The sequence below is a fragment of the Podarcis gaigeae genome (assembly GCF_964106915.1).
Source record: "Podarcis gaigeae genome assembly, chromosome: 11".
In the NCBI taxonomy this organism is placed as follows: Eukaryota; Metazoa; Chordata; class Lepidosauria; order Squamata; family Lacertidae; genus Podarcis; species Podarcis gaigeae.
The window spans coordinates 33,058,182-33,082,747 of NC_139687.1; the positions used below are offsets into that span (position 1 = coordinate 33,058,182).

Below are 24,566 nucleotides of genomic sequence, written 5' to 3' on the forward strand. Positions count from 1 at the left end.
CGGACACAACAGAATTGGATTATGAAGAGGTCAGTCTATCAGCTAGCCCTTACTGATTAATGTTACCTTCTACTTACAAACTTCACATGTACTGATACAACTAGAATATTTTTCTTCTTTAATACGTTTTTGGACAGAACATTTCAGATCTTTTCTTCTCTCCTCAACAAAGATAAAAACAGAATATTGCAACTGGGGGGATTCTTTTGGGCCAGATAAGACCATACTTGTTCGAAGATCCACCATTTGTGCCTGATGCAGAGAGTGTACATTACAGCCCTCTGCGCACTCCTGGAATGCCTATACTGCTTCTCTGATATCACCAGGCATCCATGCAGAGCAGACCCATTTTTGTGTGGTCGATATCCCAGATAAAATCCAGAAATTGTCCTGTGTTAGACTTGATGCACAATGCCAGATTAGAATGTCACACACTTGTGTGGGCAGTGGCAACTTTGGAGGTGAGGAAGGCATACCAGAAGTGTGGAGAGGGAAGACACACCTTTGCTCCCCAGCACATGCATGGCATGGATCTGGAGATAAGATACTTCTAGCCCTTGAAAGTACCGACCCAGCCTAGCCCTTAACCACTTTCTACAATTAGTGTACTCCACCTGGCCATGGAAGATGAATCGAGAAGAGCTAAGGAGACATATCCCCTCCTTAAACTAGGCCTGTTAGGCAGAAAAATCTACAATAGTTCTAGGAACACAGAGATTATTCACAACTCAAGGTACTGATTGCTTACAAGTCACACAGCTCTCACTCATGATCCCATTTATTATATAGATATAGATATATTCTCTCAAGTCAAGTCAAAAACATTTGAAGCCAACTCTAGTTCTCCCAAATGCACCAGGATGAGCTTGGAGGCTGAAAACAAGCTACCAAGCTATTTCAAGATAAAAAGAACATCCAATAAATTATATCAGTATGGCTTACTTCATTTATTTAGGTACGCTTCACAGCTGCAGCATTCATACACAAACATTCATTACTTTATAAAAGGATTAAAAATGGTTATATATATTTATATATACAAAATTATTTACTTTTTCGTTTGTTCGGGGGTTTTTGTACAACAAAAGTTGTAGGTCTATAGTATCTCCATCTTAAAATGCAGAGAGCTGTAATGTAGACCCACGGTTAGTGTTGTAAAAGTCATCGTTAAAAAAAAAAGTGGCCCTGGTTGAGATTTACTGTATTAGCACTTATTATTGTTATTATTATTATTGTTATTGTTATTCCTACAGGCCCTCCTTGTCATTTTTTTTAAAAAAAGTCCTCCAGGCAAGTCCCTTTTCAATCAGTGCCAATGCTGAAAAGGACGGAAGTCAAGTTCCACATTGCAGTCCATTGTTCAGGGTTGTTCCTGCTTGCTGTGCTCCTTATGTGTAAGGTTTCATCACACAGTTCTCTATGGACCTCTGCTGGGAAAGAGCAGCGTTCCTCTGCTTCTTTGCTCATCTTCAGCCATTGCAACAGCCATTTTCTCCCATGGTTACAAAAAGAAAAGAGAGAGCAGACTGCAATTTACAATTATTTTCAGCCTGATGAAGTACCTCAAGACAAACAAACAAACAAAAAACGATTAAAGACCTCTGAGGCCAAATAGCCATAAATAAACTTGAACTTAGTGTGACATTTCATTGTATATACAGGGTTGCTGTTCTTTTAACGTAACACACATTAAAACACCATTAAATCATCTTATTTACATTATCATTGGTGCTAAAATGGAAGAGTTTTAATTATTATAGGACGCTGGGACAGGGACTCTAATGTTCCCTCATCAATGACATATGAACATTAACATGCTATAGATGGCTGGCAATGTCTCCCTTTTCGATTTTTGCATTTGTAGCAATCACAGATGTGTGCTGAGAGTTCTGAGGTCCTTAAGTTTTCAAAAAAATAAAAATGCTTGGTAATACTCCTATAATTGATTTTTAAAAAGGCACAGTTAAGTTAGGACTTTGGCTGGCATGGAGAACATCCCGCTTTTGCCAGAGTGCGTTCAGCGCCTTGAATCCTGCCATGTCCTGATCCAACGATGAAAATGTTTTGATGAATTTAATGAGTTTCCCTTTCCTGGTGAAGAATGTTTATAATAATATTTCTTAGAGTAAGTCCTTTGGAATGAGGATGCTGGAAACAAAAGAGAAAGAAAAGAAGGAAAATGTTGTAAGCATGCCAGCAAAACTAGAAGCATGATGAAGAGATGCACTGTGTTAGACACACAACTCAGGTTCAGACATTTCCTGACCAGCGTAGAGTCTTTATGTGGTGGAGGAGAGGGCATGGAGGTAACATGGGTGTTCACACGTTACATTCAACAAGGGTGCAGTCTGTGAAACTGGGAGCACAAATAGTTGAGCTACACACTCATACAGTAATGCATGCGTGTTGTTCAGCAAGTGTGCAGTCTGTGTACCTGCCTACATAACAGCAGAGCTGTTCATATGAACAAGTGTACACTCTTTCACACAAATGTTTGTACAAGTGCAAAGACAGCTTGTACGGCATTCAGGGTAACCTGTGAACCATCCTAGAGTCACATGCAATTCAGGCTCTCTGGAAATCCAATTGTGCAGATGTCCAATTTGCACAATTCTCCCACATCATAAAAATAAGATGATGGAATAAAATGAGCATCAGAATGATGGTCATACACCTGTATGGAACACCTGCATTAAATAACACTATCTACAGGGTAAAGTGGAGAGGTGTGTTGGGGCAGGTAATGGTCTCTCCTCCTCCATACCAAGACATTTGACAGACTGGTGAAGGTCTAGCCTGAACCTTGGCAATCACAAATCCCTTTGCATAGGCAACTCACGATTCATGCAGGTAATTTTAGGCAAATCCCATCGTCCATTCCCTTGGCACCGGATGATTGGAACATGGCGCTGGATAAAACCATCTTTGCAGTGGTATCTAATCAAGGAGTTTATTTCATAACGAGGCTTCATCTTCCCAAAAGTCTTTGCGTTTTCTACAACTGGGGGCTGGCCACAGGCAACTAAAAGTACAAATTCAGAATTATTGTCAGTTTTCTTCCACACTATAACCTCAGACAAAGCTCCCTTCTCTCTCCAAAAAGCCCACTATTCAGACTGGGTTCCTAGTCATTTTTAGAGAATTTGATTAAAGGGGTGGGGACCCATAGCCTTCATTTTAAAAAACTAAATTAGTCAATTGGAATTATAACTTAATTTGATTACAACAATTTTCAACCTTTCCTAAATAGTCACTAGAAGTTTATAACATTAGAGGAAGGCTAGGAGGGCTCGTGTCAAATCTCATGGGAACATCGACGGCCACTTGAGATGTTGTGAGAGCATCTGAGAACCAGCATGCTGAGACGGCCTTGCCCCACAATCAAGGCACAGAGGTTAAAAGTTCTTTTCATGCCAGGTCTGCCTGGGTTACCCAACATGAATGAGCTTTTAAGTTCTTTGTCTGATTTGGGGGGCAAGGCGTGCCAGCTCCAGAAAACTAGGGTTGCTCATGGGGGGCAGTTCCAAGGGGGTATTTTGCATATAGGCATTTTTGCTCATATGAGGGACCCTTGGGACCAAACCTCCATGACAAGGAACTCTGCTCATTGAAGGATCTCACAAGTGGAACAACACAATCCTAACCACATCTACTCAGAAATAAAGCCTATTGAATTCAAGTGCTGAATTAAAATAAGTGGAGTTAGGATGGCAGTCATATGTCATTGCATTTTTCTCTTACACAGCTGAAACATGAAATTACAAGAAAGCTAAAGTTGGGATGAAGAATTCTTCTTAGAGTGCATTCATTTGTTTCAGCACATTTTTAGTAATGGCATATAGCCAGTTTCAATAACATAGCCAGCACTGATTTCTGCAGCACTAACATAGCTCGGCCTGCAGTGAAATATGCTAGTCTTCAGACATTATGACTTGCACATGTAAGTTCACAAGCCTGTATTTCTTGTGTATTTCATGTGGAAATTTGTGACCCTGATCTGAAAATCTTTACCTGTTCCTTTCTTGCAAGTGTAGGTGAGATGATAATTGCATGGTACATCGTTCCACTGGCCATTCTCATGCCAAATTATAACAACACAGTCTTCTCCAGAAGAAAAGAAACTGTCTGGCTGGTTTGGTCTCCAGTTTTCATATTGCTGAAGAAGATAAAGAAAAATACCAGAAGCATGGTTTAAGAGAAATTGAATTCAAGCAGGGCTTGCTAAGTTAAGGACCAATGAAATGTAAATATTTCCTTCCTCCTCGTAGTCCCAAGGAAAACCTGTCCTCTGAAGCTGCTATCTGCACTGGGAAGAAATTTTCCCCTGAAGTCAATAAAGTGTTCCCTCTCAATGCAAATAGCAGCTTCAGGGGGCGGATTTTCATCAGGATCACAGTAAATGGGGAAGGGTTCTCCACCCATTGCTATTCCACTAATTATCCTTCCCTGAGTACCATAGCTCTTATTTGATTTATTTTGAAATATGTACATTAAATACAGTAAGGTAAAGGTAAAGGACCCCTGGAAGCTTAAGTCTAGTCAAAGGCAACTATGGGGTTGTGGCACTCATCTCACTTTCAGTCCGACGGAGACAGTGTTTGTCCACAGACAGCTTTCTGGGTCATGTGGTCAGCATGACTAAACTGCTTCTGGCACAACGGGACACCGTGACGGAAAACAGAGCACACGGAAACACTGTTTGCCTTCCTGTCGCAGTGGTTCCTATTTATTTACTTGCACTGGTGTGCTTTCGAACTGCTAGGTTGGCAGGAGCTGGGACAGAGCAATGGGAGCTCACCCCGTCGCAGGGGTTTGAGCCACCAACCTTCTGATCAATAAGCCCAAGAGGCTCTGAGGATTAGACCATAGCACCAAAGCAAGGGCACAGGAGCAGGAGCACCCAGCTAGCCTCCTGGCACTGATGATGCTGTGGCTGATTGAGAGGGTGAAAAGCAAGGCTAGGGAAAAGTCAGTGCTATAAGGCCGGTTGATCTGGCACTCCTTCTGCTGTGTTCACACAGTGCCAACCTCCCTCTCCCAGCAACAAACAGCAGAGTCAGAAGGTCAAGTGCATGCCACTGCCATCCCTGCCGGCCCCTCCCAATTGCAAAGATGCATTTAACATCACATTGAGGCCAGCCACTCCTCAAGGCAAATATGCATTTAGCATCACATTTGGGTAGCTCCTTAGTTTAGGAATCCGAAAGTTTTCAAATATATTGGAGGATTGTTTGTTTGACCTATTTTCTAATTTTTTAAGGTATGTTGCCATCACATCTTCAATCCTTCCCTGAAAATAGTGAAAACAAAAAGAATTCCTTCCAGTAGCACCTTAAAGACCAACTAAGTTAGTTCTTAAAGACTAACTTAGTTGGTCTTTAAGGTGCTACTGGAAGGAATTTTTTTTTGTTTTGACTATGGCAGACCAACACGGCTACCTATTTGTAACTGAAAATAGTGAAATACTTGTATTAATAACTGAGAAAGCTGAAATTTTAGGCAAGAGTCTAACAAGGAAGCACCCATCAGGGATTGCCATGTGGACATTCTGTACTATCTAGTATGCACTACTACAGCCTTGTGTCTTGTTTCTCAAATAGCCCAGAGAGAGAAAATGCTTGCCTTGCCAAGATATCCCATTTTCATTTCTGTAATGCATAGCATTAGAATATGTTTCAAAACATATTCAAAACATATTGGGAAAGTTTGAGGGCACAAGGAGAAGGGGACGACAGAGGACGAGATGGTTGGACAGTGTTCTTGAAGCTACCAGCATGAGTTTGACCAAACTGCGGGAGGCAGTGGAAGACAGGAGTGCCTGGCGTGCTCTGGTCCATGGGGTCACGAAGAGTCGGACATGACTAAACGACTAAACAACAACAACGTTTCAAAACTCTTTATCTGAATAAATAGGACTACAGCAAAATAAGTACTACATTGTAATATTCTTTGTCTTGCGTACAGATACAGATATATGAGTGACCAGGAAAAGAGAGGGAGAACACTTGAAATCTTTTTAGCTTTTCTCTGTGGTGCTACAAAACTTTCATATCAAGTAGAAATTAATGGTGGATAAAAATAAGTTTCTAGAAGAGCAAGAATCCTCATAAATACCTGGCATGTACCAGTCACTCTGTCCCTTAAATGGTCATAATGGCACAGTTCACAAGTGCTTTTATTTAATCTCAGTGCTTACTTCTTGGAGCTGGTCCACTTACATGCTTATAAAAAGTACAAATTGTTTTCCTTTAATTCTTTATCTGGTAATCCAAACATAATGTCTTTCTGAGAACATTTTACTAATAAAGTTAATGTATCACACAAAAGTGGTGCTTAATTATCCTGGCTGTGGAAAAGCGGGATATAGTATTTTGAATACTGTATAGTATTATAGTGTCGTATTTCCTCCAGTATGTCAATAATAGCGTTTTATGTATACAGGCAAGTGAACTGTAGACTTCTAAATTGGGCTGCATTAAAAGTATTGTCTGTGCCAGGCTACAAAACATTTTAATTGCCATAAGGCTAGGGCTACAGTCTTATGCTTACTTATCTGTGAGTAAGACCCACTGAACTACAGCGTCTTTTTCCCACTATGTAAATATGCATAGGATCAAACTATGCATTGATCATTCTTGCTTGGTATCATGGTATAATACACATTGGTCTTCTAGGAGATTCCAGCTAAACATCAGGAGGAACTTTCTGACAGCAAGAGCTGCTTGACAGCAGAACAGACTCCCTCAGGGTCCTCTCTAACTCTACAATTCTATCCCAAGCGTTGAACTGACTTGCTTTCTAACCAGGTGCAAAACTCTGAATATAACTGCAAGAGTCAGGGCTTATTTTGCAAACCTCATCCAAAACTACTAAGTGACTTCAGTCACTCCGTAGCCAAACCTCTAAGTAACACCTTTTCCTCCAATAGCTGAACATTCATTTCAGTTTCCATATGCTAGTAGGGGATGCTGGTGGTCAACTCCTGGCAGAAATGGCAGCCCTGGGATTTCAAGACATTACATTCAGGCCAACAAAGATTCAAGAGCCTTTACATCAAGGGCCTGCAATAACAGCCGTGAGCCCTGGCTTGCATATGCTGCTGGCAAGGCCCTTCAGTCCATGGAATGGATTTTGCAAGATTGCACCACATCCCCAGCCGTAACCTGCTGTTGCCTCACAGCTGATATCATCACTGCGCACATTTACTTTGGCTTTCTGACCCGCATGCTGCTTTTTACTAATGCCAGAACCACTTAACAGAGGAGGTTCCAGACTCCTGAAATGCTTTCTTAACTCTCCATGCTACACATATTGAACTTTTCCATTTCCTTATTTAGGCAAGCATCACTGATGGGGAGATAAGCCTTCAGAAATGGTTCCCTCGGCCCGCATTAAAACATGGCACAAGACAAGTGCATTGGAGGCTTGATTCCTCCTTTTACAAATATGGGTGGAAGTCAGGTTTAACTGATGCAGACCAATTATTGGAAGATCCCAGTGCAGATGGTGCTCAGATGGCTCTGGTGAGGCAACTGTGGCCCTCCAATTGTTGTTGGACTCCCAACTCCCATCAGTCCCAGCTAACATGGCCAGTGACCAGGGTTGGAGAGAACTGTAGCTCAACAATATCTGAAGGACCACAGCTCAAGGCAAGCTTTACATTTTGCCACTAGCTGTGTGGCAACACGTGCATGTTGTTGTTGGTGTTCCCCTGTCTCCAGAGATAATCGAGCACACCTCTGGGGGTGAAGTCCAACTACTGCATTAGCAACACTGAAGTGACCTCCCCTGGGTGCCCTGCAGTGTGTATGGAGGTTCTGGGCTTCCCAGACAACAAGACCTCTCTTTTGGCCTTGTTGATGTGGTCCAAAGAAAGCAGAGCAATATGTTTGGCCTCAGCTTGGCTGCAGGAATTTTTGGAAGGAGGCGTACAAGGGGCCATCCAGCTCTGCATTTGTGTAGGGTTTGCTCACGAACCTTTTCTTCTCCCCCCAAAAATCTCCCGCAAGGCAGTGGAGGTTTAGCTTCAGCGTTTTCCTTCTCCAGGGGTACCAACTTGAATAAAATATTGGGGTGGCTCAGGTAAACCCTGCCCTGCATAATTGATCCCATCACAGAGCACACATGCACCGTTTGAATGACAATGCCCATAAACTTTGGGAGGCCCAAGCCCCCTTAAATATTTTATGGGTGGGGTGAAGGGACTTCAGCCCCTAAGACTTGGCTCTGATGTCCTCCAAGATGGGGTACCTTCCCAGGTTGATGAGCCCCATCTGCCTCTCACTGCCCTCTACAGCATGTACAGAAAGTGTTTTCATGACTGTTAGACCCACTATTAGTCTTGCCCACCCAACCTGCTGGAGCCTGTCTTGGCATGCAGAGAAAGTCTCTAACTCACTGAGGGTTTGAGACCCATCGGCTACCCTCACCTGGTTTAGCCGGCCAGTCAAAACCATTTCCTGTGGTGTGGCTACTGTCACTTGCTGACAGCTTTTAGGAGCCATAGGTGAAAGCCGAATGCAGGGTGAGGACCAAAGGTAGGCAAACTACCCCAGAAGCAGCACAATGTACCCTCCCCCCCACTAGAGGTACTACCCCTCCCTAGTAGGATGGAAAGTAATAGTAGATAAATGAACTTTCTGATGAGAAGAAAGGACCTCAATCGTTCACTAAGCTCCACAACTACAATCTGCCGCAAGACTTTAAGGGTTGGGATTTCGGCAACCACAGTATCAGTTAACTGATGCATGAGCAAGGCTGCTAATGGGAACGTGATCCAGATACATCTTTTAATAGATTTAGGTGAAAACAGACATTGTTTCATGGGAGCTTCTCCTGGTATATTCATGGAAGTGTCTTGTGGAGAAGCTTTCAACTGATTTCCATCACCTAATTTCAACAGGGCTCATGCAGGCAACATTGCTGTGGTTTGTGCTCCATGTCTTTGTACTTTCTATTTTATTCTATTTCTGTATTTTTCAAATAACACATGGAAGAGAAACAGAATGTTTCATTTCCAGTTTTGGCACAGAACAATGTCTTATATTTTTGAAGCTTAGCCAGCCAAATGAACAGGCGGATACAAAAACAATACCCCTTTCCCAGTTACTTTCCAGCTAAGTTACATCTTTGTATAAATGAAGAAATAAAGTGTTATGCTTTAATAGATGAATGACGCCACCAGCTAAAAGTCTCGCTTTTGTACTTAAATCAACCCAAGGATGATCCAGGTACAACAGCAAGCTTCCACAGATACAATGGCATGTGGGGGTATGTTCTGTGTGTGCAGAGTGGTGCTACTTGGGGATATATACAGGACACCAAGAATGTGGAACAAAATGCACAGAGATCTTTACGGGAGTGATCCTCACATACAAGTGTCAACAGATGAGAACTGAAATGTGACATTTCCAGTCTTCTAGCAAGTACCGTATTTTTCACTCTATAAGACACACTTTTTCCCCTCCAAAAATTAAGGGGAAATGTGTGTGTGTCTTATGGAGCGAATGCAGGCTCCATGGCTTCAGCGATAGCAATGCGAAGCCTCCGAAGCGCAGTGGGAGTGCTCCCACCTCGCTCCAGAGCCTTCGGGTTCCTTTCGCTGAAGCCAGGAGAGCAAGACTGTGCACCTTTCCCTCTCTGCGCAGCGCCCCTTCAGCGAAGCGGGAGGAGAAATGGAAGAGGCTCCATTTCTCCTGCCACTTCGCTGAAGGGGCGCTGTGCAGAGAGGGAGAGAATTTTTTTGTTCTTGTTCTCCCCCTCTAAGACTAGATGCGTCTTATGGTCAGGTGCGTCCTATAAAGCGAAAAATACTGTATATACAACTTGTCCCTAAGATCAGCTTCCATACCTGAGGACTGGAAAGTAGCCAATGTAACATCATTTTTTTTAAAAAAAGGGATGGTGGGGAGGAGGATCCTGGAAATTACAGGTCACTTCTATTAATATTAGTCTCTGGAAAACTGGTGGAAAGCACTGGTAAAGATACAACAGGCAAGCATATGCCGAAGCAAAACCAGCAGGATGCTGAGCTAGATGGTTAGATGTTCTCAACAGATGTTTGGTACTTCCAGCTTTGACATCCATTGGAACCCAAGCTCTCCTGAACCCCATTTCATGAAAAGCAATTGGGTGCACAGCTGGCCCTACCATTAGGCTGACTGAAGCAGCTGCCTTAGAATGGCAGATACTGTTGTTGAGGAATTCTGCTAAAGGGAAGGGAAGCTAGGAGCGGGCATGGAAGCACCATGTTCAAAGCCCATTTTCCAATACATGCAGAAATGGCACAATCCTATGGCAGCACATTGTCATTGGTTGGAGGGAAGATCACACTTTGCTCAAACTCTGGGCCTCCCCACAAGAAAAGAACAAAGCAATAGATTGTGGTTGCTTCACCAACAGGGGCTTCTCTCTAAGTTGATTTGTTTACAAGCTTTAATTAATTAAATAGTTCATCAATACATTGAATTAATTTGCAAGTTAATTGAACAAGAGTTCTGAAGCCAAAAGCACACTGTCTTTGTTTTTTAGATGATGCAGATGTGTTGTAGAAGGCACCAGCATAGAAGAGGCAATCCCAGTTTGGGAGAATTCCTCATTTAAGATGGTGCATGCTACCCATATTTTTCAAACAACCCTGTAAAGTAGGTTAGGCTGAGGAAGATTAACTGGCCCATGGTCACTATATTAACTTTATGGCTGAGGATAGACTTAAATCTGCGGCTCCCCAGTCCTAATCTGACATCCAAACTATAATTCCATGCTGGTTTTCACATAGATGTTTCTTGGCGAGATTCATTACAGAAAATTAAAGCTGCCTTCTGCATTGCCAACTAAGCACCACTTTCCAATAATTTATCATTCTTTCAGAGAAAGTATATAGTGTGGTCATTCCTTATTAGTTATAGGACTGTGTTCCTACTGCTACCTATTTCTATGGTATCTAACATTTAAGTTTCAGTTAAACTATACTGCTCCATGCCACAAGAGATACAGAAATCCTTTCTTGAAACTGCATTTAGACAAAACAAGATAAAAACAACAATTGATTTTGTTAGCTGCTTGCTAACTTTTGTCATTCACTCACGACGCACATCCAAAATATACAACTCTAGCTTTTCTTTCTTGAAATCTTTTGCAAATATCCTAACCTATTCTGGCTTTATAGCAGCTTAGTTACTTGGGTAACCAATAAGTAATTCTCATGGCTCTTCCGTTGTTTGAATGTTGTCAAGGTGAATCTGTCCTGAACAGTATCTAAGCAGTGCAATAGATACCAAATGATAACAGCTATCCCTTTTATCTCTGAAATCCCCACCAAGTGCCTGGGATCAATAGTTGGGATTTCACATTCCAGAGCACTCAATGGGACAGAGTGTAATGAACCGCGGCTAAATCAACTGCCAGTGCAGAAAGCATAATTACTTGACCGTTGTGTGAGAAACCAATGAGCATCCAATATCAAGGATGTGGCTCTTTCTAATAAACAAGTCCCAAAATTAAGTCAGTCAGTCATTTAATTTTCAGCTTGTTTAAATGCTTCCTTAAGAGTTCTGAGGTTTTCTTTCTCTTCCTTCCACTATCCCCTGGAAATTTTTGTCTATGTGGGCAGGGGGAATGTTACAAGCCTTTCAGAAAACCCAAGAAGCCAAGGACACCTTCAAAGCAAAGAAAATAAGCCTAGCATTTATCAGTGAGTGCTTTAAAACTGAACACCGGAAACCTTCAATAACTAGTGTTGTCTTTCCCATAATCCCTCCTATCTATTAGGGGGAAAACTCTTCCACTGAGACAGATAAGAACTTTCAGATTTTTATCTAGAAAGTGTGCTTCTTACATTTCTTATGAAGTTTATTTAACTTCAAGTAAAGTCCTTCCATTGCTCACATGAACAGCTGGTTTGTCTGCAAGTTGGCCTATCAAGGGTGGCCTTAGTTTAGTAAGTTCAGACTGAGCTGATTCATAATGAACTAAGCATGGCTTTAGTTCCACCGAAGGCAGCTTTTAATTAGTGTAACACTGCACATTGCCCATGGCACTTTTTAGATGTAGCAAAACAAACACAGTTTTTAAATGCACACCTAAAGTGTGCAAGCTACAAACATTTTTATCAACATGTACTATATAGGTACAATGATAAGAGAGTCAAGAGACTCATCAACCCAGAAATAGGTCGCAGTGTCTTCAGTGGGGCCTGCTTCCCACTAAGTTTGCATCACAGGGGTAGGGAACCTGTGGCCCTCCCATCCCTGGTTGGGCTGATGGCATATGAAGTCCAACAAGAGCTGGAGAGCCACTAGTTCTGAATCAAGGCAGAGATGTTGCACAGAACAGAAGGAAGATATTCTCCCATCCCAACAGCTACCATTGATGAACTTATGTGTGCTGCCGATATTCACACAGAGAGGTGGGAAAAGACAAATGTATCATTGGAATTCCCCAGGAGGCTACAATGAATCAGGGGAGGATAGACCTAATCTAGCTGCATGGTTAAACGTGCCACTCTGAGTAAAAAAATAAGAGAGTTGATGGGAACATTCAGAAAGCAGATCTGCATACTTTAATGCAGGACAGACAAAAAGTTATACAAGTCTCTACTTTGGATGTGCCACCCACATAAAATCCTATTAGCTCCCTCCTACTGGAGTCTGCTGATTGGACTAGGGTAAATATTACTTGTGTACCTCAGGTACACTGAGTTTTGCACACCAGACACTGAGAATCCTCCACATGAAAGGGCCTAACATGACTTATTAGGATGTGGGATACTATTAAATTTCTGACTGCATGCCAAATTTTAAGCCTGTGGATCTCTCAGCACATATATCTTTCGAGATATGTTTTCCACATGTCTCACAATGATTTCCTAGTATAAAAAAGTGCCTTATGTAAAAAAAATAAAATAAAGTGCTCTGAATTTTTATTTTGCTATTGGGGAGCAATCATTTGGGGATTTAAAGCTATTTTCCACCAAAACATGAAGAGATCAGCTCAGTGTAAATGCTTATTCAGCATCATGGAAACTCCCCACTAGATGGAGCTGTTTACTCGTTGCTGAACCAGGATAATAAACGTCCTTGATTAAAGGAGGTTAAGAGCTTTAATACACCGGAAAGATGTGATTCCTTTAGTGCTCAGCATAAATACCAAGGAAATCAATCACAATCTTCCCATTGCCTTCTGCGAGCTTCGTGTGCTTAATGGGATGGTGTCTCTAGCTGGGAGAGGAAACGAGAAGGAAGAACAAAGAGAGGAACTGGGTTTGTAGAGCAAGTCTTAATAAAATGCAGATTCAAGCAACTGGTTTTGTTACATCAGCAGTTTACAAAAAACAACAACAAACCATTCATCACTGAAGACGACACTCAAAAATTCCCATTTCAGACATTTGTGCCATAGTATCACAACAGGCAACAGGACCCACCCTACCAGTAGGCAAAGGGAGGCAGCCACCTCAGGTGGAAAATAAAGGGGAGCAGGCAGTGGCTACAAGGTGCTGAGTGACAGATCTGTGTGTCCCACACAGCCTGCTCTGCACCCTCTAAATCCAGCTGCTGCCCTCTGTTGCGGATATGGTGGAGGATGTCATCCTGTCACAAGTGTTGAAAGATTTGACGGCCACTCCAGTCAGCTTCTGTACATTGAATGGGATGGGGTGCCACCTTGCTTTTTGCCCCAAGCAGCAAAATATCTTGGGCCAGCCCTGTCAGGCAATGAAGAAACAGCCTGCCTACCTATCCATCCTACACACTTTATGGGTCTCTGGGATTAAAATGGCTTTTCTAACTTGTCACAACTATAACATGAAAAACAGCAGACAATTCAGTTAGCTTTGCAAAAACATAATTAACAATTTTTAAAAATCTGATTGGGAGATGCAGTCACTGAGGTCTGAGTCTTTGAAGAACTGAGGATGTTAAAACTAAGGCCTTGAACATTTATCCAATGAAAATAGGTACATCCTAAGTGGGACATTCTGGGGTCAAATAAGAAACCGGGACGCCTTCTCTAAATCAGGGACGTTTCTGGAAAAGAGGGACACTTCCAGGCTAAATCTGCTTCTGCCTTCTAAGATTCATTTCTTCCAGCCCAAAGATTAAAAAAACAAACAAAGCAAAACGCCCATATATATGCTGCTTGAAGGTAATGGGCTACCTTGTTTCACTAAGCAAAAATTCCAAACAAATGCCTCTTTACTAGTTTGAGCAAAATAAACACGATTTTGTCACCAAACAATATATTTCAAGTAATTATAGTGGCAGGCTTCCCCCTCCTCTTCCTCAGAGTAGGTCAAATGGGTATCTTAAATTGAAGCCGTACCAACCAAAAATGAAAATATTTGCTAAGTTTTAAAATCCTTTTATTCGAGGGTCCCGGGGGTCTTTGGCACAACAGGCTTTTTGTCTGCAGTCTGCCTACAGCACTCTCAAGCGGGGGTTGTTTGTTTTATTTAACTCTCCCAGGCAACTTTCTTCCATGGAAGGCTCACGGTCTCTCTCCCCTCCCCACCTTCCTTTATACTCTCTCTGAAAGGGGCAGAGGCACAGATTTGTGTAGGGTAAAACTGGAGAAAGAAAGAAAGAAAGAAAGAAAGAAAGAAAGAAAGAAAGAAAGAAAGAAAGAAAGAAAGAAAGAAAATGCTTTGTTCTTTTCGCATAAAGAACTTCTGTTTCCTTTTGTTGCAACATTGCCTCTTCCCATTGGCATCCTGAAAACCCATATTATAAACATGTGAAATGTGTCTGCATGGAAGGGAAGTGAAATGAGCATAGGTCTCTGGACAGTTTTAAAGTGGCAATGCGCCTGTTTCCTTGCTGCCAGCAAGCCAGGGGTGAGACACAATCTGGCTGCAGGGACCAGTCTGCTCGTTTAATAAAGCACTAATCTTGTGTAATGTGAGTGAGCTCACTGCCATACAAAGTACTAATTATCAGCAGCGTTTTCCAAAGGATATGAATAACTCCCCCTTGTGAGAAAGAGGCCCAGCGCACAACCCCAAGTAGCTGTAAGTAGTTAATCCATAACATGAATGGTTCCAGTGGACTCCTTTACAGCTTCGCCTGCTTGCAAAGGTCCCGAATAGCAAAATGGTAGTCATCCAAGTTCAGTGGAAAATGTGCCAAAAACAATACCTGCTTTTTTCTGTTTACATGGTTAGGCTTTGCTGATATCAAAGTTGGCACTCGCCAATCTAATTGAATTATTTGAAATGCAATTTCCCTACAAGGTTTTTAAACACCTCCTAATGATGTCTGAAGGGGGCTATTTACAGCATGTGCATATCTTTTTCTTCTTTTTCTTTTAAAGAATTCAAGTAATTAAAAGGGGGAAGCAGCAGAACTTTAGGGACTCAAACCTTAGAGACAGGAATTGTTTGATCAACAGATGCCCCTGTGTTTATATGATAAAGGCTTTCCCCCCAGTTTGGGCAGCAACCCAGGCTTGTAAGACTTGAATCATAAAATTCCCATGTGCTTCCCATGGAAATCCAACAGGACTGAAATGTGAAGAACCCATGGTCAAATCCTTTTGTAGTTCAGATTTCACATGGCACCATGGCTTGTAGAGTGGAACCTTAATTCGTTCCGGAGGTCTGTTCTTAATCTGAAACTGTTCTTAACCTGAAGGACAACTTTAGCTAATGGGGCCTCCTGCTGCTGCCGCCTTGCAATTTCTGTTCTCATCCTGAAGCAAAGTTCTTAACCTGAGGTACTATTTCTGTGTTAGCAGAGTCTGTAACCTGAAGCGCCTGTAACCTGAAGTGTATGTAACCTGAGGTACCACTGTACAGGTAAATAATGACTTGCTTTAATTAGGGCTGCCATACGTTGGAAGCACAGATTTTGGCAAAATTGCTTAAGAATAACTCCAAAAAAATTGCAAAGGAAAAAAAGGGGGGGAGATCAACAACTTTGTGCAAAAGTAAAAAAAGCTCCTGAACAACTTTTATGTCCAACAGATAAAGACATTGGCAAGATTATTGTAATAATCTGCAGTTTCAAAAGAATATATAATCAAAATAGATGAATAAAAGAATAAGTTAGAATATGCAGGAAATGATAAAATAAATTTAAGGAACCGCAGAAAGAGGAGGAAGTTGAGGTTTGAAATGTTAGAACTATGGTTAAACTACTGAAATGTATATAAATGATTTTTTTAAATAATAATAATAATAATAATAATAATAATAAACAACTTCTGTGTCCATATTCTGGAAATATGGCAACCCTAGCTTTAATGGGCTGGCTCACGCATAGCACTAAGCCAAGTCTCCGCTCTGAAGCTGAGTACTGAGCAGATGGGAAATACTAGACAAGCAGCTCTAAGCAATGGTTTGCATATTTTACACCTGGAAGGTCACACCGTAATGTAGGACTTCTGAACTATGGTTAAAATAAACCAGGGTATGTCTAGTACCTGTATATTATGTCTAGACTTAGGCACACAGCTATTATTGCTACAAAACCTGGAGCAAGGCGTATCAGGCTACAAGAGAGTCCAAGTTGGATCTGCTTGTGAGCTTTCCATAAGAACGTAAGAGTAGTCCTTCTGGCTCAAACCAAAGTCTCGCACAGTCTAGTATTCTGTTATCTTAGTGGACAAACCAGATGCCTATGGGAATCCCAGGAGTGGGACATATCTGGGTGTCAGGGAACTGCCATCGGAGAGTCAGGTGGTGGAAGGGCTCAAGGAGGCCAGGAGAGCTTCGGATGCGGAGGAAGGAACCAGTAGGGTGAGAGGGAGAGTTCCTGCAGAAACTCAATCGGAGAAATGGCTCCAAGATGTTTCCAGTGAGAACAGCGGGGAGGGCTCAGGACCTCCGCTGGAGACGCCCACTCCGCGGAGGAAACTGTCACGCAGAGAATCCAGAAGGAGAGTTTCCGTCAAGGAACTCTTATGTTGGCATAAATTCCGGAAACGCCCACTGACGGATTCTGCCAGCGATTGAGGTAGCCACGCACCCATGGCTCCTCGGACTGGGAAAGTTTAGGAACTGATGGTAAAGCTTAGAGGACTTAAACGCTTACGCACGAGCAGCCCCCTTTTCCCATTACACTGGGGACACCAGGTATTAAACCTGAGACCTGAAATTCTTTTCAAAAGTGCTTGGGTCAGGAGCTGCAGCAAATTATGCCTTTACATTGGTAAGAAGTCTTAACTTGCTTTTGTTCGTGAAGTTCAGTTCAGTTCATATGCAAACTCTTGCAGCAATTTTAATAAAGCTCCTTTAACGCTAAGCATGAACCCTACAGAGAGAGCTATGTTTATATAGGAAGCCCTCATGAATTCCAGACACCTCCAGGGTGCAAGATACTAGAAACTGCATTTCTCTCCCTCTCTCTCTCCTTTTTATTCTTGGGTGGTTTTCCCAAACATTTTTTTTTAAGCTTTTGAAAAACTTGAGGCATTACTGGTGAAATGCATGAAAGCAATTTTGTTTGGTCCATGAAGAATGATTCCAGTGTGACAGCTCGTGGTTGGCTCTGCAATGACCTAAGCATTTTTTCCTGCAAAGCTTTGCTTGTCAATGAGTCCTCATGGATTAGAAGCTTACTCCACTTACTGGAATTATTTTTGTTAACTTCATATGCATTCCAGTCAGGGTATGAAAAAAAAAATGCAGTGCACAAGTCTGGTATTTTTACAGTTGTTAATTCTGGTAAATTGCCAACAGCTGATAATTTCCATGGGAAAAAGTAACCCAAGAATTCTGAAAATGAACAGGTAGACCCTTGATTCTTAATTACACTTCTCATCTAACACATTGATTGATGAAGTATTCAGTTAACAATATAGCAGTTGATCCTTACTTGTACAAAGGCATTGTGCAAAGACTGTACTACTGGGCAAAAGAGTGAAAAGTTGCCATTCAATGAAGTTATTGAAATGAAAACTCTACTGTATTTCAGCATGCAACTAGGTTCTCCTGATTCAAAGAGGTCTTCTCTCAAGTCTTGGTTCCAATGGGAATTTCAGGTGGAAGCTTTTTTAAAATAGGAACCATGCCCTCAGAGAACATATGTAGCAAGTCTTACAGACTTGTATACGAACATCTTCTGATCTCTGGAACACTGCAGATTCCCCCAAGTATCTCCTTATTTAAAAATGGGTAGAAGATTAAATTGGGTAGAAGAGAAGGGCGGCCAAGATGATCAAGGGTCTGGAAACCAAGCCTGATGAGGAACGGTTGAGGGAGCTGTGCATGTTTGACCTGGGTAAGAGGAGACTGAGAGGAGATATGGTAACCATCTTCAGCTATCTAAAGGGCAGTCACATAGAAGATGGAACAAACTTGTTTCCTTCTGATCCAGTGGCTAGGACCTGAACCAATGGATTCAAGTTGCAAGATTCTGACTAAACATCAGGAAGAAATTTCTGACAGTAAGAGCTGTTCGACAATGGAATGGACTCCATTGGAGATTTTAAAGCATAGGTTGGATGGCCAACTTTCACTGATGCTTTAGCTGAGATTCCTTGAGGTCCCTTCTAACTCTATAATTCTATCATTCTATGATTATGTTCTATAAATCTGTGATTCTGTGTGCAATTCCCTAGACTCTAGCAATGATCAAACATTTACGAGCTGTAGTTTTCAATAAGCTATAGCCACCAACTATACAAATATACCTGTTAAAAACTGCATTTCATTTATATTTTTATTTTCTTTACGGTTCAAAAAATGGGGGGGAAATGATTTTTTTTGGTCAAGAAACAAATTATTTCAACCAAAATTTATTTTTCTTCTAAGATTTGAAAATAAGAGATGCTTCTCCACATGAGACAAAAGCTATCACTACATCTAGAATTTAAATATTGAATGGTTTGGAACAAAAGTGCTATGCGATTGTTCTTGAGCTCAGGTACATCCCCCCCCCCAACTGTTACCACCCTGGGGCTTTCTCCCTCCGCTCATTTGCCCTTCTCAGTTTAACCAGTTGGAGCAAAGCTTTATGATAGAGAATCCTTGGACTTCAAAAACAGCTGGACTAGATAATCTGTTTCCTCTAATCCTATAAAACACAATTCTAAAAATGTATATTGCCAGTTCTTGCCAAACAAATTGCCTTACATGGGCAGAATGGGAAAGCTGAGGACTTCCTCAATAACTTCATGAAAAAGATTTGCACTGAAGCAACCCCAAAGCACATTCTATAATTTGCCATGGTAGTTTCCCATTAAAATGTTCTGTTCCTATGAAGAAGAAGAAGGAAAAACCAGAAAAAGGAGAAAAACAAAAGCAGAAGTGACAGAAGAGAATTTCTGAAGACAAAGCTGACAGCAGTTGAAAATATTTCATTGTGCCAATTCATAATTTATTTCAGAACTCTGTGTTGGATATATTCATTCATTTATCTGTCTGTCTTGCCTACTAATTACACTTCCATATCCCACATTTTAAAATATATGTTATCTTCTTCATTTCTTCCATCATGGAGCCCAAGAAAGTGTACAGGCAGTTTCAAAGCTATCACCCATCTAGGCACTGACTAGATGTATCAGCAAGGTTGTGCCTTTAGGCCAGTGTGGGATTATTCTTTCACAAAGCATCATAGTGACATACACTGGATATCCCAGATGGGTACAATCCACAATGAAGCCTCTTTTGTTTGTTAGGTATCACTGCACTGGTTTCCCAGGGTGTGGCTGCTGTGACATTGCTAACAGTTTCTGGGAACCACAGGTGACAGCTGAGTGCAGCGTGGGGACCAAAGGTGGACAAACTACCCCAGAAGGAGCACAACATGTCCACCCCCGGGAGTACTACCACTCTCCTATCTATAGCAGGGATAGCTAACCTGTGGCGCTCAGTGTTGGACTCCAGCTCTAATCAGCCTTGACTGCTGGTTATGCTGGCTGGGGATGATGGGAAATAGAGTCCAGCAACATCTAGAGGGTTGCAGGTTAGCCACTCTGGTATACAGAATAGCAGAGTTTTTCAGGAAAATACACAATAAGTCATTGCTTAATAAAACAACGCAAGGAACTGTCAAGTGAACTTGTTACTCCCTTCAATTCTATAACCTGTGTCAGAATTCAGCTCAAAACACAGTGCACACTCATTAATCAGTTGGAAAGTTGGAAAAAGCTGTATCAAAATGTGCAGATAAGATGTACAGTGGTACCTTGAGTTACAGACACTTCAGGTTACAGGCGCTTTAGGTTACAGACTCCGCTAACCCAGAAATAGTACCTCGGGTTAAGAACTTTGCTTCAGGAGGAGAACAGAAATCGCATGGCGGCGCGGCGGTGGCAGCAGGAGGCCCCATTAGCTAAAGTGGTACCTCAGGTTAAGAATAGTTTCAGCTTAAGAACGGACCTCCAGAACAAATTATGTTCTTAACCCAAGGTACCACTGTAGTCTCAGCTCTTGACTCCCTGCCAATGAAGAGTGCAAGCTTATACAGCTATGGTAGACTTCTTTGCTACTTCTCATATACCCTAGTCCCCTGCCTTCCTCCTCTCCAAGCTCTCACACAACATTTCCCCATCCCTTTAAATAAAAAAGGATGCACAGAATCGTAGAATTGTAGTGTTTGGAAGGATGGCGGGTTAAAATTATATTCATTGCAACTAGTGGAAGTTGGGACCAGTTCTCTTTTGCTGAGTGAGCTGGGAAGGCAGGAAGTTTACATAAGAAATGAATAAGAGCACTGCTGGATCAAAATGAAGATCAGTCGAGTCCAGGATCATGTTTCCCACAGTGACCAGCAATACATCTGTGGGAAACCCCGGCAAGACCTGAGTGCAATAGCATCTTCTGCTGTTATTTCCATGCAACTGATATTCAGAGGCATGCTGTTTAACACTTTGGGATGCATAAAATACTGGTCATGCTTAGAAGATATCCATTAATGTTAGCAATGACTGAATTAAGTTCTATTGATTTCAGTAGAACTACTCTAATCACTGCTAAGTCTGGCTTTAATCCTGTTTGTATAAGCTTGAAAAAGCATAAACGGTATTGATTGTTTCTAAAGAAAAGAAGTGGAGGGAAGTGGTTAACAGAAAGGAAGAAAAAAATGGGATGGAGATCAGACGGAAAGAGGTCTGTTGGCAGATGTCCTTATCCTGCTCATCAAATGCTTTCTTTTCCTCATCTCAAAAAAGAAGCTAAAAATTTAACACTCGGGTTTGTTCAAAAGCCTGAATTAGGATTTCATTTCCTGGAGTCTGAAGATTGGTTCCATGCCATTCTTGGCTCTCCCACCCTGAGGTTTATCACATGTTTAATACTGACTAGCTTGAAGACAGGCTGATCTTGCGAATACAATTCTTGGAGTGCTAGAATGCATTCAATCATGAAAGGGGGGGGGGGAGGATAAACATGGCAAGTGGAGAACAAGGCCATTCAAGCCCACAATACAGACAGAATGTGTGAGGCTTCCAAGAATGAGGGAAAAAGGGGGGTGGGAGGGTGCCCTGGGGAGAAACAGGTTCTCTCCTGCCACACGCCAAGAGAAACTACTCCTCAAGGCACAATAAAGCACATTTGTTCCAGCAATAAAGTATGTCAGCAATATAGCACATTGAGAGAAGGAAAGAGTTGCTCCCCTTTTTCATTTTCTACACTGTCACCTGCAGCAAATAGCAGCTCTTAAAGAAAAGGGTCCTTCAAACACATGCACACACACAAAGCCGCTCAAACCCTCTGGTAAACTCTAAATGGTAATCAATCAAGGCGGATTCTTCAGTGACTTCTTTCTGAAGCTGACATGTGTGATAGTCAGAAGTGATGCCAGGACCAGACCTTTTCCTGGAGTCCTGACAACAGAAGGCAAATAGGAAGCGTACCCCAGTATCTGTGCACAATCCACAGGCTAAAAATCATATACATTTCATATGGGAAAAAAAGTATTTTTGACTTGGATGAAACAAAACCCTGCTTTAAAAAGAAAGGGGCAGCTGAGTGAGCAGCAGTTTTATTTGCTTTACTTTTGAATTTATGCAGTATTTTGTTGCAAAGCATCTGCACTTAGGTCGGAGAGTGAACCGACTTCAGTTCACGCTAATCAATCTGAGAATGTTCCACACCATCCCAGTCAGGGCCTAGCTACATGTGGCAGGAATAAGACGCCATTAGTAATCATGCTGTAGCTTTTTAAAAAAGGAGCAGGCATTGTTCCAAGGAGCACAATATGGGGTGGAGGGCAGATTTAAGCTTCCCCTCCCACACCAAGGTATCGGAGAAAATCCACACCACCACAGCAATTTGTGTTAGGATAAAAATTCATGTTGATATCATTTAAGCCTTTAAGAAAAAACAGAACATGGAAGACTTCAGTCTCCAAAGCAGAATGCATGCAAGGCAAGGACTTCAGTGTGGGACGTTGGGTGCCTATTCTCGTGGCTGCAGGTTGGCAGCCTTTGTGCAATGCAGCTGGGACTATAGGAGCCTCAGTGGTTTGTATTCATGCTAGCTCCCCCCCCCCTGCCCGCGTGCACGATTTCCAGCGTTTGTGTCTGCGCAGGTGCAATTTCCGGCACCGCAAAAACGAGTCTCCATGCCACGCTGCACCAGTTTAGCACAGCGTGCAGGGATTCGCTGAGCGGGCAGCTCGGCTCCAGGGTCGGTAAAATGACCCCCAGGGGCCACTTGTGGCTCGTGGGCCTTAGGTTGCTGACCTCTGATCTAACCTGAATCCCTCCTAGTTTAAGCAAATGCCTAGAGGAGGTGCAGCTAACCCTCCAGAAGTTGCCGGAGTACAACTGCCACCATAATCTCTGGTCATTTGCCATGCTGGCTGGGGCTGATGAGAGTCTTGGTTTGGAAATATCTGGAGAGCCACAGTTTATCCGCCGTTTGCATAAAGCCCATACAATGGTTGTGTATAAGCTACGTTTTTAAGTTGCTAAGGAAACCACTACCACCATTTCTCATACTTTGCCCTATTATACAAGCAAAAGGCATGTCTTTGTCCCAGGCATGCAATCTAATTCAGTTGGGTGGGGCAACAGTAGAAAAGAGTATGAGCAAATGCTAAGATGGAATAAATTCAATCATATGCCACTTTATTTTAGTTGGCAGTAATGTAGGGCAAAAGGATTAAGGGAAGAGGTAAGTTTTGAGCTGTAATTTGAAAGAAAGACTGGACCAGGAGTAGGGGAAGTTATGTACAAACACGTGAAGTGTCACACTCACCGGGGCTCAAATCCAAAACTACCTTGGTGTTATTATTGCCTGCCCTACATTACAATAATAAGAACACCATACCATAGCAAATCAGGCTGGTTGTTTGCTAGGATATAGTTTTCTCCATTGTTCTCGCAGCCTGACCTATTTTCTTTTCTAAGAAGCAGTGTCACAAACAACTGAAACGTTTTCCAGATACTGTTTTATAGGTCTCTTACCAGCACGCTGCCATCAGTCCAGCGGAAGTCACTCTCGTACATCTTATCGTTTAGGCCAATCCACTGGTAGTCATGTCCTATTCCTAAAAGGAAACAGAACCAGTGAATTTTTTTAACCAACTTTCCCATAAAAGGGAATTATCTCAAAATGAAAGTATTTACATAGACTTGAATTAGCCTTCCTATGTGTGCTTCAAAATGATTATTCTTTCACAGAGAAAATAAATGAATACAACCCCCCCCCCAATGATTTCATATTTTGCTGCTGACTACTCTTAAAATGTTGGATAGTTGGTTTGCTTTTCAGATGGCTGTATATGATAAAATGCTTGACACTTGCCAGTGTTTGAACAGGCTTGTTTAGTTTGTTACACTTAAAGAAGTAAAACTTCTCAATGCGCTTATGGTATCAGACTAATAATTTATCTATGAAAAAAGGGGGTGGAATTTGACATAGTACTAAGGCAATTGTTCCATCAATGCAAGAGTGCCAAATGTACTGCTCTGCTTTCCATTGGACCACATCAGTGAGGATGGAGGGGGGGTCTTGTTGTCTGAACAGTCCAGGACCTTCATACACATTGTCCAAGCTTGTACCCCAAGGAAGTCACTTTGCTGTTGCTAGCCCAGTAATTTGATTTCACCCCCGAAGACACACTCCACTGTCTCTTGAGACAGACGAATGCCAACAGCTACAAAGATTTTGGTTTGTGCAATAGAACATTCTTCTCTCCCCCCTATTCCTGCATGCCCCCTAAAACTGTTCTAAGGGTTCTTCCAAGTCCCTCGAGAAGATTTGAGGAGGGTGTGTAAGAGGGGGGGCAAGTGGAAATCCTCATGATGATAGTACTAATTAGTAGAATACACCCATGGCCATTCATCTTGATCACTACTGTTTCCATTTGCTGTTATTTTTTACAGTCCCTGAATACAAATGTCCAATGACTGTGCTGATTTCACACGTACTGTGATCCAGCAACTTCAGTGCACATGCGGGTGCTCCATTGCATATTTTGCACCCTGATGTATCAGGCTGTCCAGCTCTTTAGAGTTGGAGAATGATGTGAGTAGATGACAGTAATTTAACCATTTTGTTATGTACCACAATTTGTATGTAGAATATTCTCTGGAAGAGGTAAAAAGAGTGTGTCACATTTGTATGAGCACATAGAAGTTGAATAATGTCCAACTGAAAACATAATATTTATATTTTTTTG

At 42.0% G+C, this 24,566-nt stretch overlaps 1 protein-coding gene across 5 annotated transcripts in view; it reads right to left on the reverse strand.

The window, feature by feature from the left end:
* Positions 1–932: 932 nt before the first annotated feature.
* Positions 933–24,566, reverse strand: part of VCAN (versican) — a 124,730-nt gene continuing 101,096 nt past the window's right edge. For all 5 annotated transcript variants that reach the window (XM_083703072.1, XM_083703071.1, XM_083703069.1 and 2 more), the window contains 4 exons: positions 23,350–23,432; positions 4,012–4,156; positions 2,840–3,022; positions 933–2,148 (listed from right to left, as the gene is read on the reverse strand). In XM_083703072.1, coding sequence (XP_083559198.1) covers positions 2,018–2,148; positions 2,840–3,022; positions 4,012–4,156; positions 23,350–23,432 — 542 coding nt within the window. In that variant the 3' untranslated portion in view covers positions 933–2,017. The remainder of the gene's footprint in view (positions 2,149–2,839; positions 3,023–4,011; positions 4,157–23,349; positions 23,433–24,566) is intronic.